We start from the raw sequence: 21,469 nt of genomic DNA, 5'->3' as shown, positions 1-21,469 counted from the left end.
GAGAGCACGTAGTCACACACCCCAGGTGATTCCTGTGTGCAGTCTCAGGTGCCTTAGGGTCTCTGTCACAGTGGCTGCCCTGCAGGCCCAACCTGGGCTCTGGCCCACCTGAGAGGTCCTGCCCCATCTTAGGATAAAAGCCCCACCCCCCAACCCAGGGACTACCGCCTCGGCTGTACACAGACCCTGGGGACAGACGACGCAGTTCAAACCCCAGCTCTGCCCTCCGAGCCTCCTCGTTTTCCCCAACTGGACGACAGAGCTGGTGGGGGTGGGGCCACCTACCCCACAGGGTGGCCGAAGGGTTAAACGACTTGACCTATCTGTGGCGTGCCCTGACCAGACTGCCCCTTCCCTGGAGTTTTGTGGGCCTCAGTATCAACAGGCCCAACGAAGGAGTTTAGAGGAGAGCTGGGGTTAAGAACCTCACTCCTGGAAACTGCTTCCCCAAAGAGGGCGAGAAAGAAGCAAAGATGGTCACAGCGGAGGGTCCCTCTGGGGAAAATGAAGACTGAACCGGGAGGCTTAGCCATCTCGCCTCTTTTGTTTTTATTATTCGTGAAGAGAACGGGCTCCTTGCAGAGTCCGCGCGCGGGGAGCGTGGACGCTAAGAGGGCGCATTAAGGTTAACACGGTCTCGCTTCCCAGCGCTTTGCCCGGAGGAGGGCAGGCCGGAGCCTGGTGCCCAGGACCGCGCGCGGCGTCTCCTCTGCGCGGAGTCGGCGGGCCTCCTCCCCGCGGCTACCTGATTCCTGGGCCCCTTCCCTGCGCCAGCCCAGGGCGGTGTCAGCGTGTGTGTGAGCGTGTGAGCGTGTGCGTGTGTGTATGTGTGTGTGTGTATGTGTGTGCGCGCGCGCGCGCCGGCGGGGAGGGGTGCTCGCAGGTTCGGTGCTGTAAGATGGTGTTCCTCCCTCCTTCCTTCCTTCCTTCCCTCCCTCCCTCCTTCCTTCCCTCCCTCTTCGGGGCCGCGCGGCCGCCCTCCGCCGCCGCCGCCAGCGCGCTGGGCCGGGCCGGGCGCCCCCCTGGGTCCCTCTGCGGCAGCCGGCGGTGCGCGCTCCCCGCCCCGGCGCCCCTCTCGCCCGGCGGCCCGCGCGCCCTGCCGGTGCAGCATGCGGGCGCGGTGACGTTCCCGGATAAATGCCGTGTAACTGTGTAGGCGAATGGGAGCTAAAAATAAGAACGGAAAATCTATCATTAAGGTATCATTGCGCCAGCGCAGCTATTTGAAGGCTCCCATGGTCCCCGGCGCCTGCGTTTGAAGCCCGCCTTTAGGCTTTGGGGGGGGGGGTATTTGCAGAAAACTCCCGGCGGCGGCTCGCCAGCTAGACCTCGGGGGCGCAGGGGAGGGGGGTGGCGCCGGTAATTATGGCAACGCGCAAAATGAAACAAAATAAAATGAGCGCTCACCTAACCCCTCCCCCACCGCACCCCCTGTACGGTCCTCAGGTCGCTGGGGAAGCCGCCGGGAGTGCGGCTGGACCCTGAAATGAATGTGACCCGGCCGTTTACGCAAAGAATAGGACCGAAAGCTCCTTCAGAGCTATTTCGCCAACCACCACCCTCTTCCATCCACATCGGATTAGAAAAATAAAGTACCGGGAGGGAGCCTTTGGAAGAGAAAATGAAAACTGGGACTTAACCCCGGGTCGCCAGTGCGCCGCGGTGGGGCGCAGAGAGGCAGACTCCCAGGATGGCAAGCCTCCGGGGTTCCATGGGGTTAAACGAAAATTGATCTGATTTGGTTTTTAGCACCCGAAGGGGAGCAGGGGAGACCGCCGGGACAGGGGCAGGGTTTGCGCGTGTGCTTGTGTGTGCGTCCGCGTCCGGGGAGGGGGAGGGGGCGCCAAGGTGCAGCCTGCGCGCCGCTCTGCGCCTCGGCGGGCTGCGTGCGTGTCTCTGTCCGCGCTGCTCACACGGGCTCTTCGAGGGATCGGCGTCACATGACTCCGCCTGCCCCTCGCCCGCGCGCAGCTCGCCAGTCCCTCAGTTTGCCCGGCGCCGGGGGAGGGTCGGGCGGCCTCTCCGGGGCCCGGGGGCGCCGCGGGGCGGAGAAGAAGTTCCGGCGGGGAATGGTACATCTCTCTATCAGAAGCCGCGGCCCGGCGCCAGCTCCCGGAGTGTAGATATTTGGGGGGAGGGGAGAGCGACCAGGAGCGAGCGAGCGAGCGAGCGAGCGCCGGAGAGAGGCAGCGCGCCGCGCGCACGGACGGGGGGCCGCGGGGTGTCGCGCGGAGAAGATGTAAGCGCGTGGGGTCTCGCTGGCCTCGGAGCACCATGCAGAAGGGGATCCGGCTGAACGATGGCCACGTCGCGTCCCTGGGACTGCTGGCGCGCAAGGACGGCACGCGCAAAGGCTACCTGAGCAAGCGGAGTTCGGACAACACAAAATGGCAAACCAAGTGGTTCGCGCTGCTGCAGAACCTTCTCTTCTACTTCGAGAGCGACTCGAGCTCGCGGCCCTCGGGGCTCTACCTGCTGGAGGGCTGCGTCTGCGACCGCGCGCCCTCCCCCAAGCCTGCGCTCTCGGCCAAGGAGCCGCTGGAGAAACAGGTGAGGCCGCCGCCGCGTCTGACCTCCCAGCGCCCCCGCCGCGGCCACCCTCGGCACCCCGGGGCCTTCCGCCGGCCCGCGGCGCCCGAACTTTGGTCCCTCCCCTCTGGGCGCCTTCGGTGCGAGTGGAGGCTGGGCCCTGGCGGGCGGGTGACCCCGCGGCGGGCAGAGGGGGCAGGGACTGCGGGCAGGGAGTAGGCGCGGGCTGCGGCTGCCCTTCACCCGGAGAGCTCCGTGGGAGGCGGGGACGCAGGGGCCGAGACGCGGAGGCGCTGGGGGGCGACGGGGTGCGGGAGGAGACGGGGTTCCGGGGGACCGGGGATAGACGATGAATGAGGACCGACATCCAGCCAGAAATGGTGCTCCCCACCCCCACTGCCACCCCGCGGCCCCCGACAGCCCCGACAGTCTGCTCCAGGCCTGGAGAGGGCGAGACGGAGGCGTCCGAGCGCCTGGGTCCCCTGCTCCACCGCCGCTCGGAGTGGAGAGCCCGCCCTAGCTCTGCCGAGTTGGGGGGTGCGGGCCGCTGGGGTCGGTTCGGTGCCATCGGGCGCGATGAGCTCCCGGCCGGCCCCAGGCCCGAGCACCAGACCCGGGTGTGCCAGGAACCCCCTCTGGCGCGCGGGGACCAGGGCCAGGGCTGCTGCGGAGGCCGCGGGACAGGCGGGCGCTGCTCTCCTCCCCCTCCCGCTGCGACTCCGCCACCGCCGCAGTCCCGCTGCCCTCGCATTTCCCGAGCTGCAGGACTACGGGCCGGGCCTGGATTTGCCCGAGGGCCAGGGCGGGGTGGGGGTGCGCCTCTGGCGTGGAGGGAGGGAGGAGCGACCGAGAGCGAGGGCAATTTTTAAGCTCGATGCGCTCTCCAGAGGCGACTGCTCCGTTTCCATGCCTCTGGGAAGGGAAAGTCAAAGATAGTGGTTCCTAAAATGTCATCGCTGGAAGGGACCCGAGATCCGTGGGGGCTCCGACCAGCTAGCTGTTGCCTGGAGGAGGACGCTGAGGCCCACAGGGAGAAATTTACTTGCCCAGTGTCATACCACCAGTCGGCCGCTCAGGCTCAGAAAAGAGCACTGGGGTCTCAAAGCCACTGCTGCATGGAGACCAGTGGTGATGGAAGTGGCCCAAGTGTTGGGAATAAAAACCCTGCTCGGCCCACCGTGTTGTGGGGACGGGTCTGAGCCCGGCGTCTGCAGTACGCCCCTTCCTTCCCTGCCCTTGTCTGCTGGTGCTGGATGATTTCTGGGGACTGGGAAATGTGGACGAGAATATTCGAGGGCCCATCTCCGGGGTCGCCGATGGCAACGCCGAGCAGAAAGCTGGCAGCTCCTGGGCTCCAAGCACAGACGGGGCCTAGAGGACTCACCTGGGAGACCCAGACCCAGGCTGGGCCAAAGACGCCGCTCTCAGCCCTCGATAGGCTGTCTTCACGGGCCTTCCGGAACATTGCCATCCTTTGCCAGCCCAAGTCCACCTGCGCCTGCCGGCAGCCTGCAGCCCCAGGCCCAGCTGGAGCCCACCTGCATCCCCCACACCTGAGCAGAGCGCTGGACAGGGGGGGTGGAGGGAGCTGAGTGGCTGTGAGGCTCCCAGCCTCTGTTCTCAGCCCTCGGAAGCCGGAGGCAGGCCTGAGACTGAATCTCCGCGCCACGACCTCAGCGCACACGCTCAACTTCTCTGAGCCTCTGTTTTGTAATCTAGCTAATGGAGGTAATAGCACCTACTCTTCTGAGATTTCTAGAACGCGGGCAAATAACGTATACGAAAGCATGCTCACAACACGTTTTAGCTGGGTCTAAATAAATTGTAGTCGGATCTCCACCCGCTTGGGCAGGGAATAAAGAAAGGCCAGACACAGAATGTTAAAGCTGAAAGGCAGCTCAGAGAGAGTTCACACATAGCCAAACGGGACCAGAGAGTGGGGGGGGGTCACCTATCCCCACAGAGTAAGTCAGGGCAGAATCAGACCTAGAATTCATCCAATGTCTAAGAATTCCTGAAGAGGAGATCTTGTCTTGATCCCAAATCAGTCTTGGCTCAGGTAACGAATCATGCTAGCAGCAGATTTTGGACGGGACAGGAGTGCAAAACCCAGAGATGATATGCTCACATGTTAAGGGCTGTGTCCCCAGAATGCCACCGATCGGGCATCCCCAGATGTGTTCAGAGAGCGGGCTCGTGGCGTGAGAAGATTAGGAGGTGACGATCTGATGCGGCCCAGCTCGGGTGCAGATTCCGTTAGGGACATGTATTTTGGTCTCAGGCACTTGCGTTAGATGTCCCTTCTGTCCCGCTCCGGAGCGGGAAAAGTCCACTCGCCTTCTCTGGCCTGTGCGTGTTTGTAAGAATTTGTAACGTTTCGGTTCTAAATTTCAGAGTAAAACCGATAGTCTCAGCAGCTGACCTGTATCTCTCGTGGGGTTGGGTGCCCCATGGCACCCCCTGGGGCCCCAGAGTGCGAGCCTGGCTCCGGGCCATCCCGTCACCGGGCCTGCCTGGCATTTGGGCCCACAGGAAGCCCAGACTCGGAACCGGCTGGGCGTGTGGTGGGGTGCCCTGGTCAGGGCCTCGGAGGTGCCCAGGCTGACCGGACCGGCCGGTATCTGTGAAGCCGCCGTGTTACCAGGATGTCTTTGTGTTGGGTCGAAGCAGGTGGCTTCCCCCCGGACAAGCAGGAATGCGTCAGGAACAGAGCACATAGTAGGTGCACAGGGAGCACCTGTAGAGCCGAACTCGGGGTCTCTCGTGTTAATTCATCGCTTCGTGCCCTGGGGCCTGCTGCGTGCTAGGTCCAGGTCCTGTCGCTGTGTCGCGGGCCTAGGAAGCTGGATGGTCACAGCCCCCAGACCCTAAATACGGGCACTCGCCTGGTGCAGATTCTCCAGCAGGATGGATTGCAGGTGCTCTGGGGGCCCAGACCCCAGCACCAGGCTCAGCCTCGGGGGATGCCCTGGCCTCTGGCTGCTTCCGTGCGGGTCTGACCGCACCTCATGCAGCCCCGGTGTGCTGGAGCCCTGACCTGGGACCCCACACCTCATGAAGGCGGACTGGCACGGCCGCCGTCACCTCCTGCCCCTGCTCACTCAGTGCTGACTTCCTCTCCTCCCAACCCCGGTGCCCTGGACTTCGGGTTTGGAATCAGCCTCCCTACAGGCTGACTCTTGGTGTGGGAGCCGTGCTCTGGCCTTGAGCGCCCCACCCTCGTGCTGAGCCCTCTGAAATACAGCTTCCGGCCTCAGCTTCTCACTAGGCAACCCTGCCCATCCAACCCCAGCCCCTTCTTCGCCCCACCAACCACAGGGGGTCCAGCCGCGGACCCCAGGCTCTTCCCGATTCACTTAGGACAGATGGGAAGGGACACAGACCCCTTCCACGGGAACCTCAGCACTGATGTGGGCGGAGGCTCCAGAGGCCGGGGGGGGGGGGGTTGGGGGGGCCCAGAGCACCGATTGTCCCCCCTCCCCCCAACTGGGTGCCTTTCCCCGGAGATAAGGTGGAGCCCCATTCCCGCTCCTCACGGGACGTGTTCCTGGTCGGCCTGGAGCGTTCACATCGACAACAGTCCTAAAGCTGCGAGCGTGCCCGATTTACAGATGAGGAAACTGGCTGGCGGTGCCACCGGCAAGGCGGGGGCCGAGCTGAGACTCCTCGGGCTCTCCCGGTCCGCAGCCACGGCACCGTCTTCACCACGAAGCTTGCCCTCCCGTTGCTCTAGCACATTCAGCTTCTTGGCCAATCAGAAACCTGCAAACCTGGAGGGAGGGGGTGAGGTTGTGCCAGAAGCAGCCCCCTGAGACGCAGAACCGGGGCTCAGACTGCGGACGCTGGCACCTGCAGAAGGGCCCACGGTGCGCCACCCCCCCCGACCCGGCAGGTGCGGGGCCCCAGGGTTAACTGTGTGGGGTGCCCGTTCCATCCCCCCTACGTCTCTAGAGCTGAAACGAGGTTGAAGAGGCTCGGTAATTATACCTTAACTGGGACAAGGAAATGCCAGGTCACTGTTCGTCTGCTTGGTGACAGTGGGGTGATGGGACCGGACCAGAGGACACACAGCTGCACTAAAATACACTACCATTTGTGTAGCAAACATTCGGGCTCGAGGCGCCAGACCCGGGCTCAGTCCTGCGGCTACAGAGAAAAATAAAGCTTAATGTTGGTCTTCAAAGAGCTCGCGGTGGGGTGGGGAGCCCTCCCTGGGCTCACTCCCATAGTTACGGCCAAGTGTTGGGAGCTCTCCCTCCCCTGCTTCGTGCCCAGCTGGGGTCACTGAACACCCTTGCTCACGCTGTCCCCCTCACCCCCCCCCACACACAGCCCCCACCAGGGTGGTCTAACCGCATGTCAGGTCGCGGCACCAAGCCTGTGAGGCCATCAGTGGCTCCCGTTGCCTTTAGGAAAAAATGCGAACTCCCAGCCATGACCTGGGGCACCCTTGGGACCCAGCCTCTGCCCCCCCCAGCCCTGCCCCACCGTCCACATTTTGCCCCTCCACACCTTGCAGCAGCCTCTGCTTTCCTACCTCAGGGCCTTAGCAGATACTTCCTCCGCCTGGAATGACCTCCCTGCCCAGGCCCTTCAGTGACCAAGTCCTGCCTCCGAGGTCTCTGTGTAGAAGCCACCTCCTTAGGCTTCTCTCACCACACACCGGGGCTTTTCTCCATCCACGCCATTGTCACGGTCTGCAAAGACCGTGTGTTTGGCTGGTGGTTTGTGAGTGGACACCACCCCCAGAACGCAGGTGCAGGAAATCGGGGGAACCCCCCCCCAGAACACAGGTGCAGAAGATCAGGGGACACCCCCCCCCCCCGCAGAACACAGGTGCAAGAGATCGGGGCCAGCCAGGGCAGAGGCCGATGGGGCTGTCGTAGCTAGTAGTTGGGGGGCTTGCTGAACCCCGGGCAGCAGCCGGGTCTTTACAACAGAGGCTGTTTACAGACACTGAGGTGCCCCTGGCAGGACCTGCGGTCCAGCTGGACAGGGTGGAACCTGACGTCCGACTGCCGACCTCAGCCTGGGGCAGACGCGGTGCCACCAGCAGAGAGAGACATGGGAGGGGAGCAGACCCGGGGTGGGGGGTGGTGGATGATGGCGAGTCCATCCCAGGAGGTCATGGGTCAAATGTGAGGTGACCCCAGGTGTGGTGACTGCAGGTGCAGTGACCCCAAGTGTGGGGAGGCTACTCACAGAGACAGAGGCCGCCAGGCAAGCAGGGTAGGCGCCGACGGGCTGGACTGCTAGAAGGGGGTGCTCGGAGGGTCTGGCTGGACCGACACGTGCCCGGCCTGGCCCGTCCACTGTCCCTGCCCCCTCCGCAAAGGCAGCCAGCACCGTGGACGCCGACTTGCCGGGGTGCCCGCACCCACAGCTCGGTTCCTGACGCTTCCAAGAGAGTTCTGTCACTGCACCCTCGTGGAAGGAGGACCGGGGCCCGGAGCGTTTGCCAAGGCCCAAGAGCGGAGGTCGGGTTTGAGCCTCCTGTCCACCCGGTGACTGTGACGCGACACACAGGCCCCTCTCCTCGGCCCCTAACCTACGGCTTCCCTGCCATCTGAGGAGCCCTGGGGCTTCTGCAGGGACCCTCGGTGACCACCATCAGGACAGTGGAGTGGGGGCCGCAGCCCTCATCAGAGGGAGCAGCCCCACTTTTAACCACTGTCCGTAGTAGGGGCCCACGTGAAACGTCATCTTTACTAGTGGCTTCAGGAAGTTTCATCTTCACCCAAAGGCAGCGCTCTGCGGCCTGAGCTCTCGCGTAGAGTGAAGGTGGACTCGGCCGCGGGTGACCTCGTCACCGAGCGCTTCGCGACGCTAGACCAGTGAGCACAGGAGAGTGGGGAACACGGTTCGCAGAGCACCTCCGATCCGTGCCGGGCACCAGGGTGCGGTTTCACGTCCGGCCCCTGCTGAGTCTTCTCAGCAGCCACTGCTAACCCATTCTCGAGACGACAAAACTGAGGCTCAGAGACATCAGGGACTCCCTCGGGATTACAGAGAGCGTGCGGCAGAGCCGGCAGGCGGACCCGGGCCCCTCGCCCGCCTGCCTCCGGGACCTGAGCCCTCCGCCACGCTCAGCACACAGGCCTGGGCCGGGGGCGGTGGTGGAGTTTACCATTCTCTGCCAAGAAAAAGAATCAGCAGCAAGTGAAAATATGTCACTGTCGCTCCGGTGACTTCTACGAAGCAGCTTCTGTTTCTGCTTGGGTGGGAGCCTCGCAATTCGAATCCCATGAGCGTCAAGGCCAAGACAGGCATCCACATCCCACGGTCCGGTCTCCCCGGAACCCGTGGGAGCCCGGAGCCGGCGCCCATGTGCACACAGCCAAGAACAGGACTCAGCCCCCTGAAGTGTATGCGGGAGCGCCGGGGACACGTGGACCCGGGAGGGGCCCAGACGCCTCCGCGTGGGCACCTGTGGTGCAGTGGGCATGCCCACCCCCTCCCCAGAGAGGGGCACACGGCCCCTCAGATGCAGAGCCCGGTCGTCAGCTCGCTCACTGAGGACGAGCCACCCCACCCAGGCAGGGAGGCAGCATTAGGTGGTAGCCACGGGCTTCGAGCCACGCGGACCAGCGTTCCTGCGGGTTCTGCCCCCTCGTAGCTGGGGGGTGGTCACGCTCCCTGAGCCCCGGCCTGCCTGCTTGTGACGTGGAGGCCGTGATGGAGCCTCCCTCGGCCCCCTGCTCCGAGGCTTAAACCAGTGGCTCTTTGAAAAGCGCTGGCACAGCCCCAGTGGGTCTTGTCAGTAAGCGGTGGCTGCTGCGGCTTCGGGTTCCGCCTGCGTGACCAGCCTCTCGCTCAGCGGAGCAGTGACCCTGGGGCCTGGCGGCTCTGACGGGCTTGCAGCCAATGACAGCAGGCCCTGAGCCCGGATATTAAGATGGGTGGTAATTCTTCACCCGGAGAACCTGGGCGCTTCTGGAAAGGTCTCGGCAAGTCTGTCCCTGGCGCGGGGACGGGGAGCGATGCCCGCAGGAGCTCGTTCCGTCCCTGCTGGCCACCCCAGCCCCGTCCGTCTTGCCCCCTGCACATCTCACACCCACCCACTTGGCGTCTGCCTCCCCCAGCTCTGGTCCAGGCTGCCGTCCCCCCTCACCGGGACGTGGGGGTGGCCTCCGGGCCGTGCACTAGTCAGGACGGGCCGCGCTCAGCTGCCGTAACAACCGCCATCTGCGTGAACGCGGGAACATGTGTCTCTTGTCGGTGCCTCTCACGCCCCGTGCGCCTGGTGCCATGATCACTGGGGGCCCAGGCTGATGGAGATTCGTGCTGACACCTGCCTCCGCGGCCACCCCCCCCCCCAGGAGTGACCCTCTCTGGCCTCAGCTCAGCGGACGAGGCCAGTCACGTGGCTTCAGCCCAGTGGCAGCAGGCAAGTGCCGGCCTCCTGTGCCTGTGGGCGGAGCTCCGGCGTCCCCGCCGTCTGCCTCCAGCCACTGTGTCCCGCAGGCCATCTGCCTGGGTGCCGCCAGAGCATCCGCGACACACAGTTCCCCCTCACACACATTCCCAGCAGTGGGGGGAAGGCCAGGCGCCTCACGGCGGGCGTAACGGCAGGAGGCAGAAGCCGGGCTCAGCCCGGTGGGTTCACACTTGCAGGGGCAGGTCCGGGCCAGGCCTCCCCTTGTCCTGATGCTCAGTGACCATCATCCCTAGGCAGGCGCCGGGAGAAGCACTTTGGCCACCGGGTTTCCCCTGAAGTAATGAGGAAGAGAATTCTAGAAGCAGAAGAGGCGTTCTGTTCCGCAGAGTTGCTGGTGCCTCCTGGGAGCCAGGCCCGTGCTGCCCGGGGCCAGGAGGACGGGATAGAAGGAAGGGCCTGCCCTGGAGGGGCTCGCCGTCCAGCAAGGAGCCCCTCCCCCCGCGAGGAGCCCCCCCCCCCGCCTCCGGTAGACAGAGGCAGCACAGGGGGGCCAGTGCCGGTGCAGAGCAGAGCCCGGGTCTGTGGGAGCCCAGCCGGGGGGCAGCAGGGCAGCTCGGGCAGGAAGGGACCCGTGGGACATCGCATGGGGGCCGTAGGGGCCCGCTGAGGCCCGTGTGCCCGGCTACTGAGCCGGCCCTTCCCCCCAAGAAGTTTCCCACCGGGTTCCTGACGGAGGCCGACGCCACACTGGAGCCTGTTCCTGAATTCGGCAAACGTCCTGAGATCTGGTCGGTGGCAGGGCCAGGCCGGGACGGGTCTGCGGGGGGGGGGGGGGGGGGGTGGGTGGCATGGACTGAAAGATGTTCGTGCCGGACCAGCCACGCAGGACCTCCGTGGCCCTGGCTCCTCGGGCAGGAGTAGCTTCAGACAGAGACCACCCGGCAGTAGAGGCTCGTCGAGGCTGACACGGGTCCCAGGCCTCGGGCTGAGCACCGCCTAGTTCAAGGCTGACTCTGAGGGGGGCCGGCCCTGTAGCCACTCATCCCCGTTCTGGCCGGGCCGGCAGTGAGCCGTGAGGTGTCGGCAGCAGCGGGCCTCAGTCCCGGCCGGGGAGGGCCGCAGGGACACACAGCCCAAGCCCCATGGGAGGCGGGAGCTGGATGGGGCCTGAGACGGACACGGGGCCCGGGGCCCGGGCCGAGCCCGGTGCGGTAACCAGGCCCTGGGAGGATTCCAGCTGGAGAGCTCCGAGGCCCCTCGGAGCAGGGGCAGGATCCAGACCCCTCTCGAGCCGTATGGGACGGGGCGGGGCATCGGGAGCGGGACAGCTGGTCGGTCCAAGGAGTGACGCGGGAGCAGCGCCGGCCCGGGGAGGCCAGTCCTTCCAGAGAGCGGGCCCGCTCGGGAGTGTGCCGTGTGGCGGGCACGAGACTGGCGTGGCTGGGGCAGCAGCATTTGAGGAGCGAGTTCTGTGCTGCAGAAGCAGTGGGGGTGGGGGGCAGCCGAGGACACTCCGGGGTGACCTGGCCCGGGTGGGACGGGACCCCTCCCTGCAGGGGCCGGGGAACAGGGCGGCCTCCCTGGGAAGTCTGACCGTGAGAGGTATGGAAGGGACCTGAGGGGGAGCCTGGATGGACGGCCCTCATGCGGCGGCGGGGGGGGGGGGGGGGGGCGGGATCCAGGCCGGGGCGTGTGCACACACGCACGCACACGTGTGCACGAGAGCGCTCGGGGTTCTCCGGCACAGCCCCCTCTGGACCGGGAAAAGCAGCACCCAGCAGAGAGGTCCGGCCGAGGCCCGGGGCCAGCTGGACCACAGTCCCGAAGGAGGAGCGGGAGGGAAGAGCCAGGACCTGTTGGGGGACAGGGCAGCAGAGTTGAGCAGGGACGGCGCCTCCGTCGCTCAGCTAGAAGCAGGCGGCAAGCAGTGGGTCTGGGCTCTGGCCAAGCAGGATGGAGACCGGGGCCAGGGGGAGCACAGGGGGCCGTTCGGTGGTCCACGTGGGCGGAGCTGAAGCCTCGAAGCAGGGCGCGGCACGGGATGGGGGAAGGCACAGCGTCTGGAGATTCCAGAGTGAGACCCTTGCTGACCAGCCGAATATCAGGAATGAGAAGAGACGGGAAGTGGAGTGTTGCACGGGCCGCCAGCCATCGCCCGCTCCCCGTGACCCTCGACCTTGGCACAGCTGCGACCCCTGGGTTCGTGACCCCCAAGCCTCTCGAGTACGCACTCGCGCGGCGGGGGGGGGGGGGGGGTTGGGATCAGGGTGGGCATTTTTTATTTTGAAACAGCAGTTGTGGGCTCTCAGGGCTCTGGAGGCCAGCGGTCTGAAGTTGGGGCCGTGCTCCCTCAGATGTCCCAGGGAAGAACTTCCCTGACCTCCTCCAGCTTCTGATGGCTTCTGGCAACCCCCGCTGCTCCTTGGCCCACAGACGCAGCTCTCTGGCCTCTGCCCGTCTCTTCACTTGGCTTTTTCCCTGTGTGTCTTTGCCCAGCTGTCAGCGCAGAGCCTGACGTGGGGCTCGAACTCAAACCGTGAGACCATGACCTGAGCCGAAGTCAGACACTTAACTGACTGAGCTGCCCAGGCGCCCCAAGACCTTATTTTCAAAGAAGGTCACAGTCACAGACAGATTCCAGGGGGTTTTGGAGGCTGCTGTTGCACAGCTCGCGAACGCACACGCGTGTGTGTTTCCTGGGAACTTGCCACCAGTAGTTTGATTAGACCCCCCCTTAGACTTGCAAAGGATTTGATGGGTTCGAAACCCATTGTTAAGCACTTTTATGAACCACGAACTCTCGCATTATCTCTGTGAGGTGGGCGATAACCTTCCCGTTTTGTGAAAGAGAAAACGATCTGATAGATCTTCAGAATCTGAAAACCGTGGTGGCGTAAGTTCCAGGAAGTATCCTTCGTCTCAGGACTGCGCGGGGCCTTTACGACGTGAGTAGGCCTCCGGTGGTCCCCGAGAACCAAGGACTTCCGTCGTGAAAGGCCAGTGCGCCCCCCCCCCTTACGGCCAGCCCCGCCGCCCAAGCCTGGGGAGCACAGTGTCACCTGCCTTGTGGCTTTGCTGTTAATTAATAAGCCTGGCTTCTGTGCCACGCTGACAGATGTGTGACAGATGTGTTCAGTCACCCATTCAGCAAATGGAGGCTGCTCCGTGCCAAGGCCAAGGCACAATGCCGAGCTCCAGGGGCATGTCTCGGTCAGGAATCGTTTAGCGGAAATGGGAGCTTGTTCAGATCAGCTTAAGGAAAGGGAAGGACTTTGTTGGAAGAGCCGCGGTGGTGACGCGTGGAGCCTCGGAGAAAACCTGCGTGCGGCCTCCGTGGCCTGGACCGGGAACACGCCTCTGCCCAGCCCCCTCGCTACCCAGTCCCCGTCCCCGCTTCCCTCTGAGACACTTGTTTCCTTCTGTGCCTTCTCTCTGGCTCTTGGTGGTCACCATGCACAGCTCCTCGGCTGCCTCTCCACGTCACCGTTGCAAATACCTGACACCCTGGGTGTGACCGCTGGGGCACCTGCCCACGGCCGCCCCAGGGCTGCGCTCCCGGTGGGCGAGGGGCGGGCAGCGGGGGAAGTGCTTCTGCCCGGGCATTGCCCCCTCGGGGTGCCCAGCACTCGGTGGACATCGAGACTAGCCGCCCCAAGCCCATCCCCCTTCCCGGACCCTCTGCCCCTGGTCCTGCTTTAACAGGTCTCAGGAGGGGCCTGAGCGTGCGGGGCCCAGAATGAGCCTCTCCGCTCTCCCGGAAAGACCACTACAAAGCCATCACAGGGGCGCCCGGGGGGCTCAGTTGGTTAAGCGGCCAACTTGATTTCAGCTCAAGTCATGATCTCATGGTTCGTGAGTTTGAGTCCCGGGTCGGGCTCCACGCTGACGGTGCAGAGTCTGCTTGGGAGTCCCTCTCTCTCTCTCTTTCTCTGCTCCTTCCCCTCTCTCTCTCTCAAAAATAAACAAACTTAAAAAAAAAAAAAAAAGGCAAGCCCTCACAGCGCAAGCTGATAATGGCTTTGCGGGGGGGAGAAGAGGGATTGTGGGAGCGCCTGGCAGTGCAGAATGAGCAGGAAAGAGATGAGCGAAGCTCTGGGTCCGAAGAACAGCAGGCCTTCTGAAGGCCTTTCACGTTTGTCATCGATAGCCGTGAGGTGACCAGTGTGCGGGCCCCCGTGGGGACCGAACACACGTGGGTTGGATTCGTGCATGGAGAATCCCCCAGGCAGAGAGTGAACGCGGGAGAACTTTGTTTCCCACGATGGATTCCACCTGTGTGCCCCTGTGGCGCCTGTGTCCCCGTGAGAGAGAAGAGGCTGTCCGGTGTCCCCCTGGCTCTGAGCACCGCCAGACGCGCCCGGCCCTGCCATCTGGGGGGGGTGACCCTCCGTCCTGCTTGGCCCAGGTCTCCCGTGGTCGGCACTGGAGGTCTGTCCTCCGGGAGCCCCTTGGTCGGGGGCAGCGTGGGGCAGTGGTCACCCTGCCCGCCAGCTGGGCGTCCTGCTGGGTGTCCTGGACGGTGGAGAAAGCAGGAGGCGGGGGCCCTGCCAGCCACCCCACCCCCAGCTGCCGGGGGCTCCTGTCTGCTCAGCCGCCCTGGATGGTAGAAGCTTGTGACCCGGGCCTGAGGACCCCAGGAACACCGTGCCTGGGCAGGACGTGCCTGCCACCAGCAGGCAGTGGGAGCCGTTGGGTGGGCAAAGCCCCTGGGACGTGGTAAGGCCCCTGAAAGAATCCTGGAGCTGTTGTAACGGTCTGGCTTTGAGGCTCAGAGTGTTTCTGGATCCATCGCAACCTTCAAGTCAAGGTGCCCACGTCTTGAGGTCTAGGGACGCTCTGGTCTGTCCTGGATGTGGAGGCCCCCGCGTGGACTTCTGGGCCCCTCCCTGCAGCCCCGGACGCTCCCGGGGTCGCTCGTCGAGCCTGCTTCCGTAACAAGGTCAAGTGTGGTCCAGTGGCAGGTTCGCCTCCATGGCACCTGTGGGTCTGTTCCGGCAACTCCCGTGAGACCCGTTAAGATTCTGTACAGAATCCTCCTCCCAGAGGAGGCCCCAGCTTTGTGTCTGGGTTTATCCCATATCCTCGATGACGTGTAACGTGTGAGTACCGACCCCTCCCCACACGGCGTCCCGGGGAAGCCACACGTGTGGCCCTGCATCGCACCGGAAAGCTTTGGGGTGTCCCCACCGCTGATTCCAGAACGGTGCTGCTGTTCTGTAGAGGGATCCGTCCCACGTGGTCACGTTGTCGTGGTAGGTGTGACGCGGGTCCTGCCCTGTGGTCATGTTGAGGCCCACGTATCATTCTGGTTGAGTTCAGACTTTAAGAAGCCCCAGAGTGGCCCTGCTTGGTCGGGCACCATTCTGAGTGTGCCTGACATGTGGTCCTGGTCACGTCCCAGTGGGCCCCTGGCCCCAGTACGTGTGCCGTCCACCCTGCAACTCTGTGGGGCCCACCTCTGGCCTCCGCTCGGCCTTGTCTCTCTGGGGAGGCCCAGGGGTGGTTCAAGCTGTCAGGGCCGGCCTGAGGTCTGTCTGAGCTTGGATCCGACACCATCTGAGGCTGTGGGACCATCTTAAGAGCTCCGGTGGTCCCCGGGGTCACTGTTCCTCCCTAGAAAAGGCTGATGTTGGCAGTGTTTATCCAGAACCCCAGAAACACCCAGCTCCCTTCTAGACTGCCAGCCGCGTGAGGTTTTCGGGTAGTTGGGGATAGGACATCCTGGTTCTGGAAGACTCCGGTGAGCTGGGCTGGTCCCACTGACGCCGTGGATCCTGGGACCTGAGCCAGAGCAGGTCGGCGAACCCTCCTCCCTCCCTCAGCCCGCGTCCTAACCGCAGACCATACTGCTCCAGGATCCGGAAGGCCTGTCCCAAACCCACCCGAACGAGCCAGAAAGGAGCTGAGGGAGCGGAGAGTGAGGCAGAGGCAGAGCACATGGGTCCGGACTTCTGCACCAGGAGGAGAGAAACGGGGAGCCCCTGATCTGACTGCAGCCTGTCACCAGCCTGAGAGGGAGGACTGACCAAGAGGGGAGCTGTGCGGGGTGCTCCTTCCCGCAGCCCCGGCCAGCCGACCTCACCTTCCCCGCGGAAGGAGGCCGAGAGGTGTGGGAGAGGGACCCGGGGAGGGTGGAGACCCAAGGGGCAGGGACCGACCCAGCGAGAAAGGGGCAGAGAGGTGCACGGATAGGACAATAGATAGAGGCGGAGAACCGGAGAGAAGATCACAGAACAGCAGGGAGGCGATGGCTTCCCAGCCCCGCGAGCGACGAGGCGGGCTCCTCCTGGAACATGCCGGCGGGACGCAGCCCGGCGTCTCCCTGTCCAGGCTGCTGCGGTGGAACCGGGCTGGGCCCCAGACCACCCACCCCACCCCACCCCCGGCGCCTCTGGTGACCACCAGTCCGTTCTCTACTTTTCTGGGAGTTTGGTTTGGCTTGGTTGGTTTTTTAGGTTCCACTTTTCTTTATCCATTCATCCTTTGACGGACACCGACGTGGCTTCCGTGTCTTGCCCACCGTACGTGACGTTGCTGTGAGTGTGGGGGTGCGGGTGGGTTTTGGAATCGGCGACTTTGTCTCCTTCCGATAAGTACTCGGAAGTGCAGTTGCCGGATGGTAGGGTCGTTGTTTTTCCAACCCGAGGACCCTCCACACCGTTCTCCGCGGCGGCCGCACCGGTCTGCGTTCCCACCCACGGTGCGCGAGCGCTCCCTTTCTGCGCGTCCTCGCCAACACCTGTTGTTCCCTGTGTTGTTGATGTTCGCCATTCTGACAGGTGTGAGGTGGTATCCCCTTGTGGTTTTGGTTTGCGTTTCCCTGCTGACGAGTGACGTGGAGCGTCTCTTCGTGGATCTGTTGGTCATGTGTGTCGTCTTTGGAGAAATGTCTGTTCGGGTCCTCTGCCTGTTTTTTAACTGGAATGTTGCGTTTTTTGTTATTGAGTTATATGAACTCTCTCCATACGTTTTATATCAGCTCTGTATCAGATATATGATTTGCAAATATCTGCTCCCATTCCGTAGGCTGCCTTTTGGTTTTGTTGGCGGTTTCCTTTGCCGTGCAGAAGCTTTTTTGTTTTGTTTTGTTTTGTTTTTGAGAAACAGAGAGAAAGAGAATGAGCAGGGGAGGGGCAGAGAGAGGGAGAGAGGGAATCTTAAGTAGGGTCTGTGCTGTCGGCACAGAGCCTGACACAGGGGACTCGATCCCACAAATGACAAGATCGTGACCTGAGCCGAAATCAAGAGTCTGACGCCTAACGGACGGAGCCCCGGGCGCCCCTGTGCAGAAGGTTTTTATTGTGATGAAGTTCCGTTCGTTTATTTATTTTTGCCTTTATTCCCGTTGCCTTTGGAGTCAGATCCAAAAACACACCGCCGAGAGTGAAGTCAAGAGCTTCATGACTACGTTTTCGTCTAGGATTTTTATGGTTTCTGGTCTCACATGTAGATCTTTAATCCATTTTGAGTTTATTTTTGTGTGTGGTGTAAGAAAGTGGTCCAGTGTCATTCTTTTGCACGTGGCCGTCCGGTTCTCCCAGCACCGTTTGGTGAAGAGGCTTTTTCTCATTGCACATTCTTGCCTCCTTTGTGGTAGATCAGTTGACCGCGTAAGCATGGGTTTCCTTCTGCTCCCTTCTGTTCCATTGATCTGCGTGTCCGCCTTCATGCCGATAGCGTAGTGTTGGGCTCACCACAGCTTTCTAATACAGTTTGATGTGATGCTCCCAGCTTCCTTTTTCTCAAGACCGCTTCGGCTACTTGTGGTCTTTCGTGGTTCCACACGAATTTAAGGATTGGTTGTTCCGTTTCTGCGAAAAATGGCATCGCGTTTTGAGAGGAATTGCATTGAATCTGTAGATTGCTTTGGGTATGTGGACATTTTAACCATTTTAACAGGATTAAGTCTCCCATCCGAGAGCGCAGAACGTCTTTCCATTTCCTTGTGTCGTCCTCAGTTTTTTTCTTCAGCGTTTTATACTTTCCAGAATATGGGTCTTCGCCTCTTTGGTCAGGTTTATTCCTGGGTATTTTATTATTTTTGGTGCAATTGTAAATGGGGTTGTTTTCTTAATTTCTCTTTCTGCTGTTTTAATATCGCTGTGCAGAAATGCAACAGGTTTCTGTACGTTGATTTTGTATCCTACGACTCTGCTGAGTTCGTTTATCAGTTCTAGTAATGTTTTGGTGATGTCTTTAGTGTTTTCTATGTATAGTATTATGTTATCTGCAAATAGTGAACGTTTTATATTTTTCGGTATCAACTCAGATGCCTTTTACTTCTTTTCCTTGTGTGGTTGCTGAGGCTGAGACTTCCAACATCGTGTAGACTAAAAGTGGTGAGTGGACCTCTGTCTCATTCCTGACCCTCGGGGAAAGCTGTTTTTCACCACTGAGGATGATGTTAGCTGTGGGTTTTCCACATGTGGCTTGTGTCATGTGGAGATATATTCCCTCTAACCCTGCTTTGTTAAGAGTTTTTATCACAGATGGATATTGAATTTCTTCAAGTGTTTTTTCTACATCTGTTGAGATGATCACGTAATTTCTATTCCTCATTTTGCTAACATGGTCTATCACACTGATTGACTTGTGGATGTCAAACCATCCTTGCATCCCTGGAATGAATCGCACTCAGTCGCAGTACGTGATCCTTTCAATGTGTTGTTCACTCAGCTTGCTAATGTTTTGTTGCGGATTTTTGTATGTATGCTCATCAAGGATATTGCCTGTGACTTTCTTTTTTCGATGGTGTCCTTGTCTGCTTTTGACATCAGGGTAATAATGCTGGCTTGGGAAAATGAGTTTGGAAGCATTCACGCCTCTTCGATTCTTTGGTGAGAGTTTGAGAAGGATAGGTGTTAAATCCTCTTTGAATGTTTGGTGGAATGCACCAGTGAAGCCTTCTGGTCCCAACTTTTGCCTGTTGGGGGGTTTTGATTCCTGATTCAATCTCCTTCCTGTAACTGACCCATTCAGATTTTCTGTTTCTTCATGATTCAGTCTTAGAAGACTATGTTTCTCGTAATTTACACAATTTTCTAAGTTGTTGATTTGTTGGTGTATAATCGTTCATAGTAGTCTCTTATGATCCCTCGTATTTCTTTGGTATCAGTTGTAACTTCCCTCTTTCGAAAGTTCCTGATTTTATTTGAGTCCTCTCTCCTTTGTTCTTACTGAGTCTAATTAAACGTTGATCAGTCTTATTTGTCTTTTCAAAGAACCAACTCTTCTTTTCATGGATCTTTGCTATTGTTTTTTTAGTCTCAATTTCATTTATTTCTGCTCTGATCTTTATTTCCTTCCTCCTACAACTGCTGGGTTTTGTTACTCTTTTTCTAGTTCCTTTACGTGTAAAGTTAGATTGTTTACTTGAGCTTTTTCTTATTTCTTGCATCGCTACGAACTTCCCTCCCAAAACTGCTTTTGCTGGATCCTATAGATTCTGATATGTTGCATTTTCGCTTCTATTCACCTCAAGGGTTTGTTTGTTTTTTTTAATTTCTTCATTGAAACATTTGTCGTTCAGCATTGTGTTTAATCTTCACACGTTTGTGGTTTTTTCCCGTTTTCTTTTTGCAAGCGATTTCCAGTTTCATACCATCGTGGTCTGAGAAGATGCTTGACGTGATTTCAGTCTTAAATTCATTGACACTTGTTTTGTGGCCTAACATATGGTCTCTCCTGGAGAATGTTCTATGTGCACTTGACCAGAATGTGTGTTCTGCTGTTTGGGGATGGACTGTTCTGTGTAGAGCTATCAGATCCATTTGGTCTAATGTGTCCTTTAAGGCCACTGTTTCCTTGTTGATTTTCTGTCTGGATGATGTATCCATTGATGCAAGTGGGGTGTTCATGTCCCCTACTGTTAACTGCATTGCTGTGCATTTCTCTTTTTCAGTCTCTAGTATTTGCTTCATGTGTTTATGAAGCGTATGTTGCATACATAAATATTTAAAATGTTGTCTCTTCTTGCTGGTTTGACCCGTTTATCATCAGTAATGCCCATCTGTGTCCGTAATTATGGGCTTTGTTTCCAAGTTTCTTCTGTCTTAGGTAAGTGTAGCTACCCCAGCTTTCTTTTGGTTTCCATTTGCGTGAAGCATCTCTTTCCATCCCTTTGTTTCCAGTCTGTGTGTCCTTACATCTGTCTGTCCTTACATGTTATAGAGAGCACATAGGTGGGTCTTGTTTGTTTGGTTTTTTTAATTGATTCAGCCACTCTGTGTCCTCTGATTGGAGAATTTAGTCCATTTTTGTTTGTGGTACTTACAGATAGGTATGTACTTGTTGCCATTTTGTTCATTATTTTCTGCACATCTCATATTTCCTCTCTGTTCCTTCTTCTCTTCTTGCTCCCTTCCCTTGTGGTCTGATGCCTTTCTACAGTGTTACGTTATGTGGTTACCATGTGACCTACATACATCAGCCTACAGACACACCTTGGAGATACTGCGTGTGCGGTTCCGGACCGTGGCGATAAAGTGAATGTTGCGATAAAGCGAGTCAAATGCATTTTTTGGTTTTCCAGGGCATGTTAAGGTTACCTCCACGCCGTCCTGTAGTTTATTATTTCTTGGACATGTGCGATAGCACGATGTCTGAGAAAACAATGTACTTACATAAATTTTAAAGTATTTCTAACCAACGTTAACTCTCCCCTGAGCTTTCGGTGAGTCATAATCGCAGATCCCCGTAATAAAATTAATAGTAGCGAAAGAACTTGAAATACCGCGAGAATGACTAACAGGTGACACAGAGACCCAAGGTGAGCAAATGCCGTTGGGAGAATGGCACCACCGATGGACTTGTCTGATGTGGGCTTGTCGCAGACCTGTAGTATACAAAAGTGCAAAATGCGGGGCGCCTGGGTGGCGCAGTCGGTTACGCGTCCGACTTCAGCCAGGTCACGATCTCGCGGTCCGTGAGTTCGAGCCCCGCATCAGGCTCTGGGCGGATGGCTCGGAGCCTGGAGCCTGTTTCCGATTCTGTGTCTCCCTCTCTCTCTGCCCCTCCCCCGTTCATGCTCTGTCTCTCTCTGTCCCAAAAATAAAAAAAAAAAAAAAAGTGCAAAATGCAGTAAGCAGAGCACAGTGAAATGAGGTGTGCCCGTGTGTGTGTGTGTGTGTGTGTGTGTGCGCACCCCAGTCTAGTTTAAGTAGCTAGCAATTTAAGTTTGAACACATCCTAAAACTTAACATTTTTACACCCTCTCCCCCACGTGTTAGGCTTTTCATGTCACGTTTCACATCTTTTTTATTTTTACCCCTTCCCTCGTTGTTGTGGTTGTAGTTATTTTTACTGCTTTTGCCTTTAACCTTCATTCCAGCTTTGTAAGGGATTGAGCCTCTGTCTTTACTACACGTCCAGCTTTACCGTGAGATTTGCGCTCCCACGTGTGCTCTCATTCCCCGCTAGCGCCCTTGCTTTTCAGCCCAAAGAAGTCCCCCGAGTGCCTCTTGCTCGGCCAGTTCCGTGGCGGTGAGCCCCTGTGGCTTCTGCCAGTGTGGAGAACGTTCTCTCCCCTCAGTTCTGAATGACGACCTTGCCGGCTGGCGTGTC

At 59.5% G+C, this 21,469-nt stretch overlaps 1 protein-coding gene across 1 annotated transcript in view; it reads left to right on the top strand.

Moving 5' to 3' along the window:
• The first annotated feature begins 2,210 nt into the window (after positions 1-2,210).
• Positions 2,211-21,469, top strand: part of RASGRF1 (Ras protein specific guanine nucleotide releasing factor 1) — an 89,794-nt gene continuing 70,535 nt past the window's right edge. Inside the window, exon 1 of the mRNA XM_030318532.1 lies at positions 2,211-2,550. Coding sequence (XP_030174392.1) covers positions 2,275-2,550 — 276 coding nt within the window. The 5' untranslated portion in view covers positions 2,211-2,274. The remainder of the gene's footprint in view (positions 2,551-21,469) is intronic.

This window comes from Lynx canadensis, chromosome B3 (genome assembly GCF_007474595.2).
Source record: "Lynx canadensis isolate LIC74 chromosome B3, mLynCan4.pri.v2, whole genome shotgun sequence".
Classification (NCBI taxonomy): Eukaryota; Metazoa; Chordata; class Mammalia; order Carnivora; family Felidae; genus Lynx; species Lynx canadensis.
The sequence above is the reverse complement of the archived record's forward strand: the minus strand, read 5'-3'. Positions and strand labels throughout refer to the sequence as shown.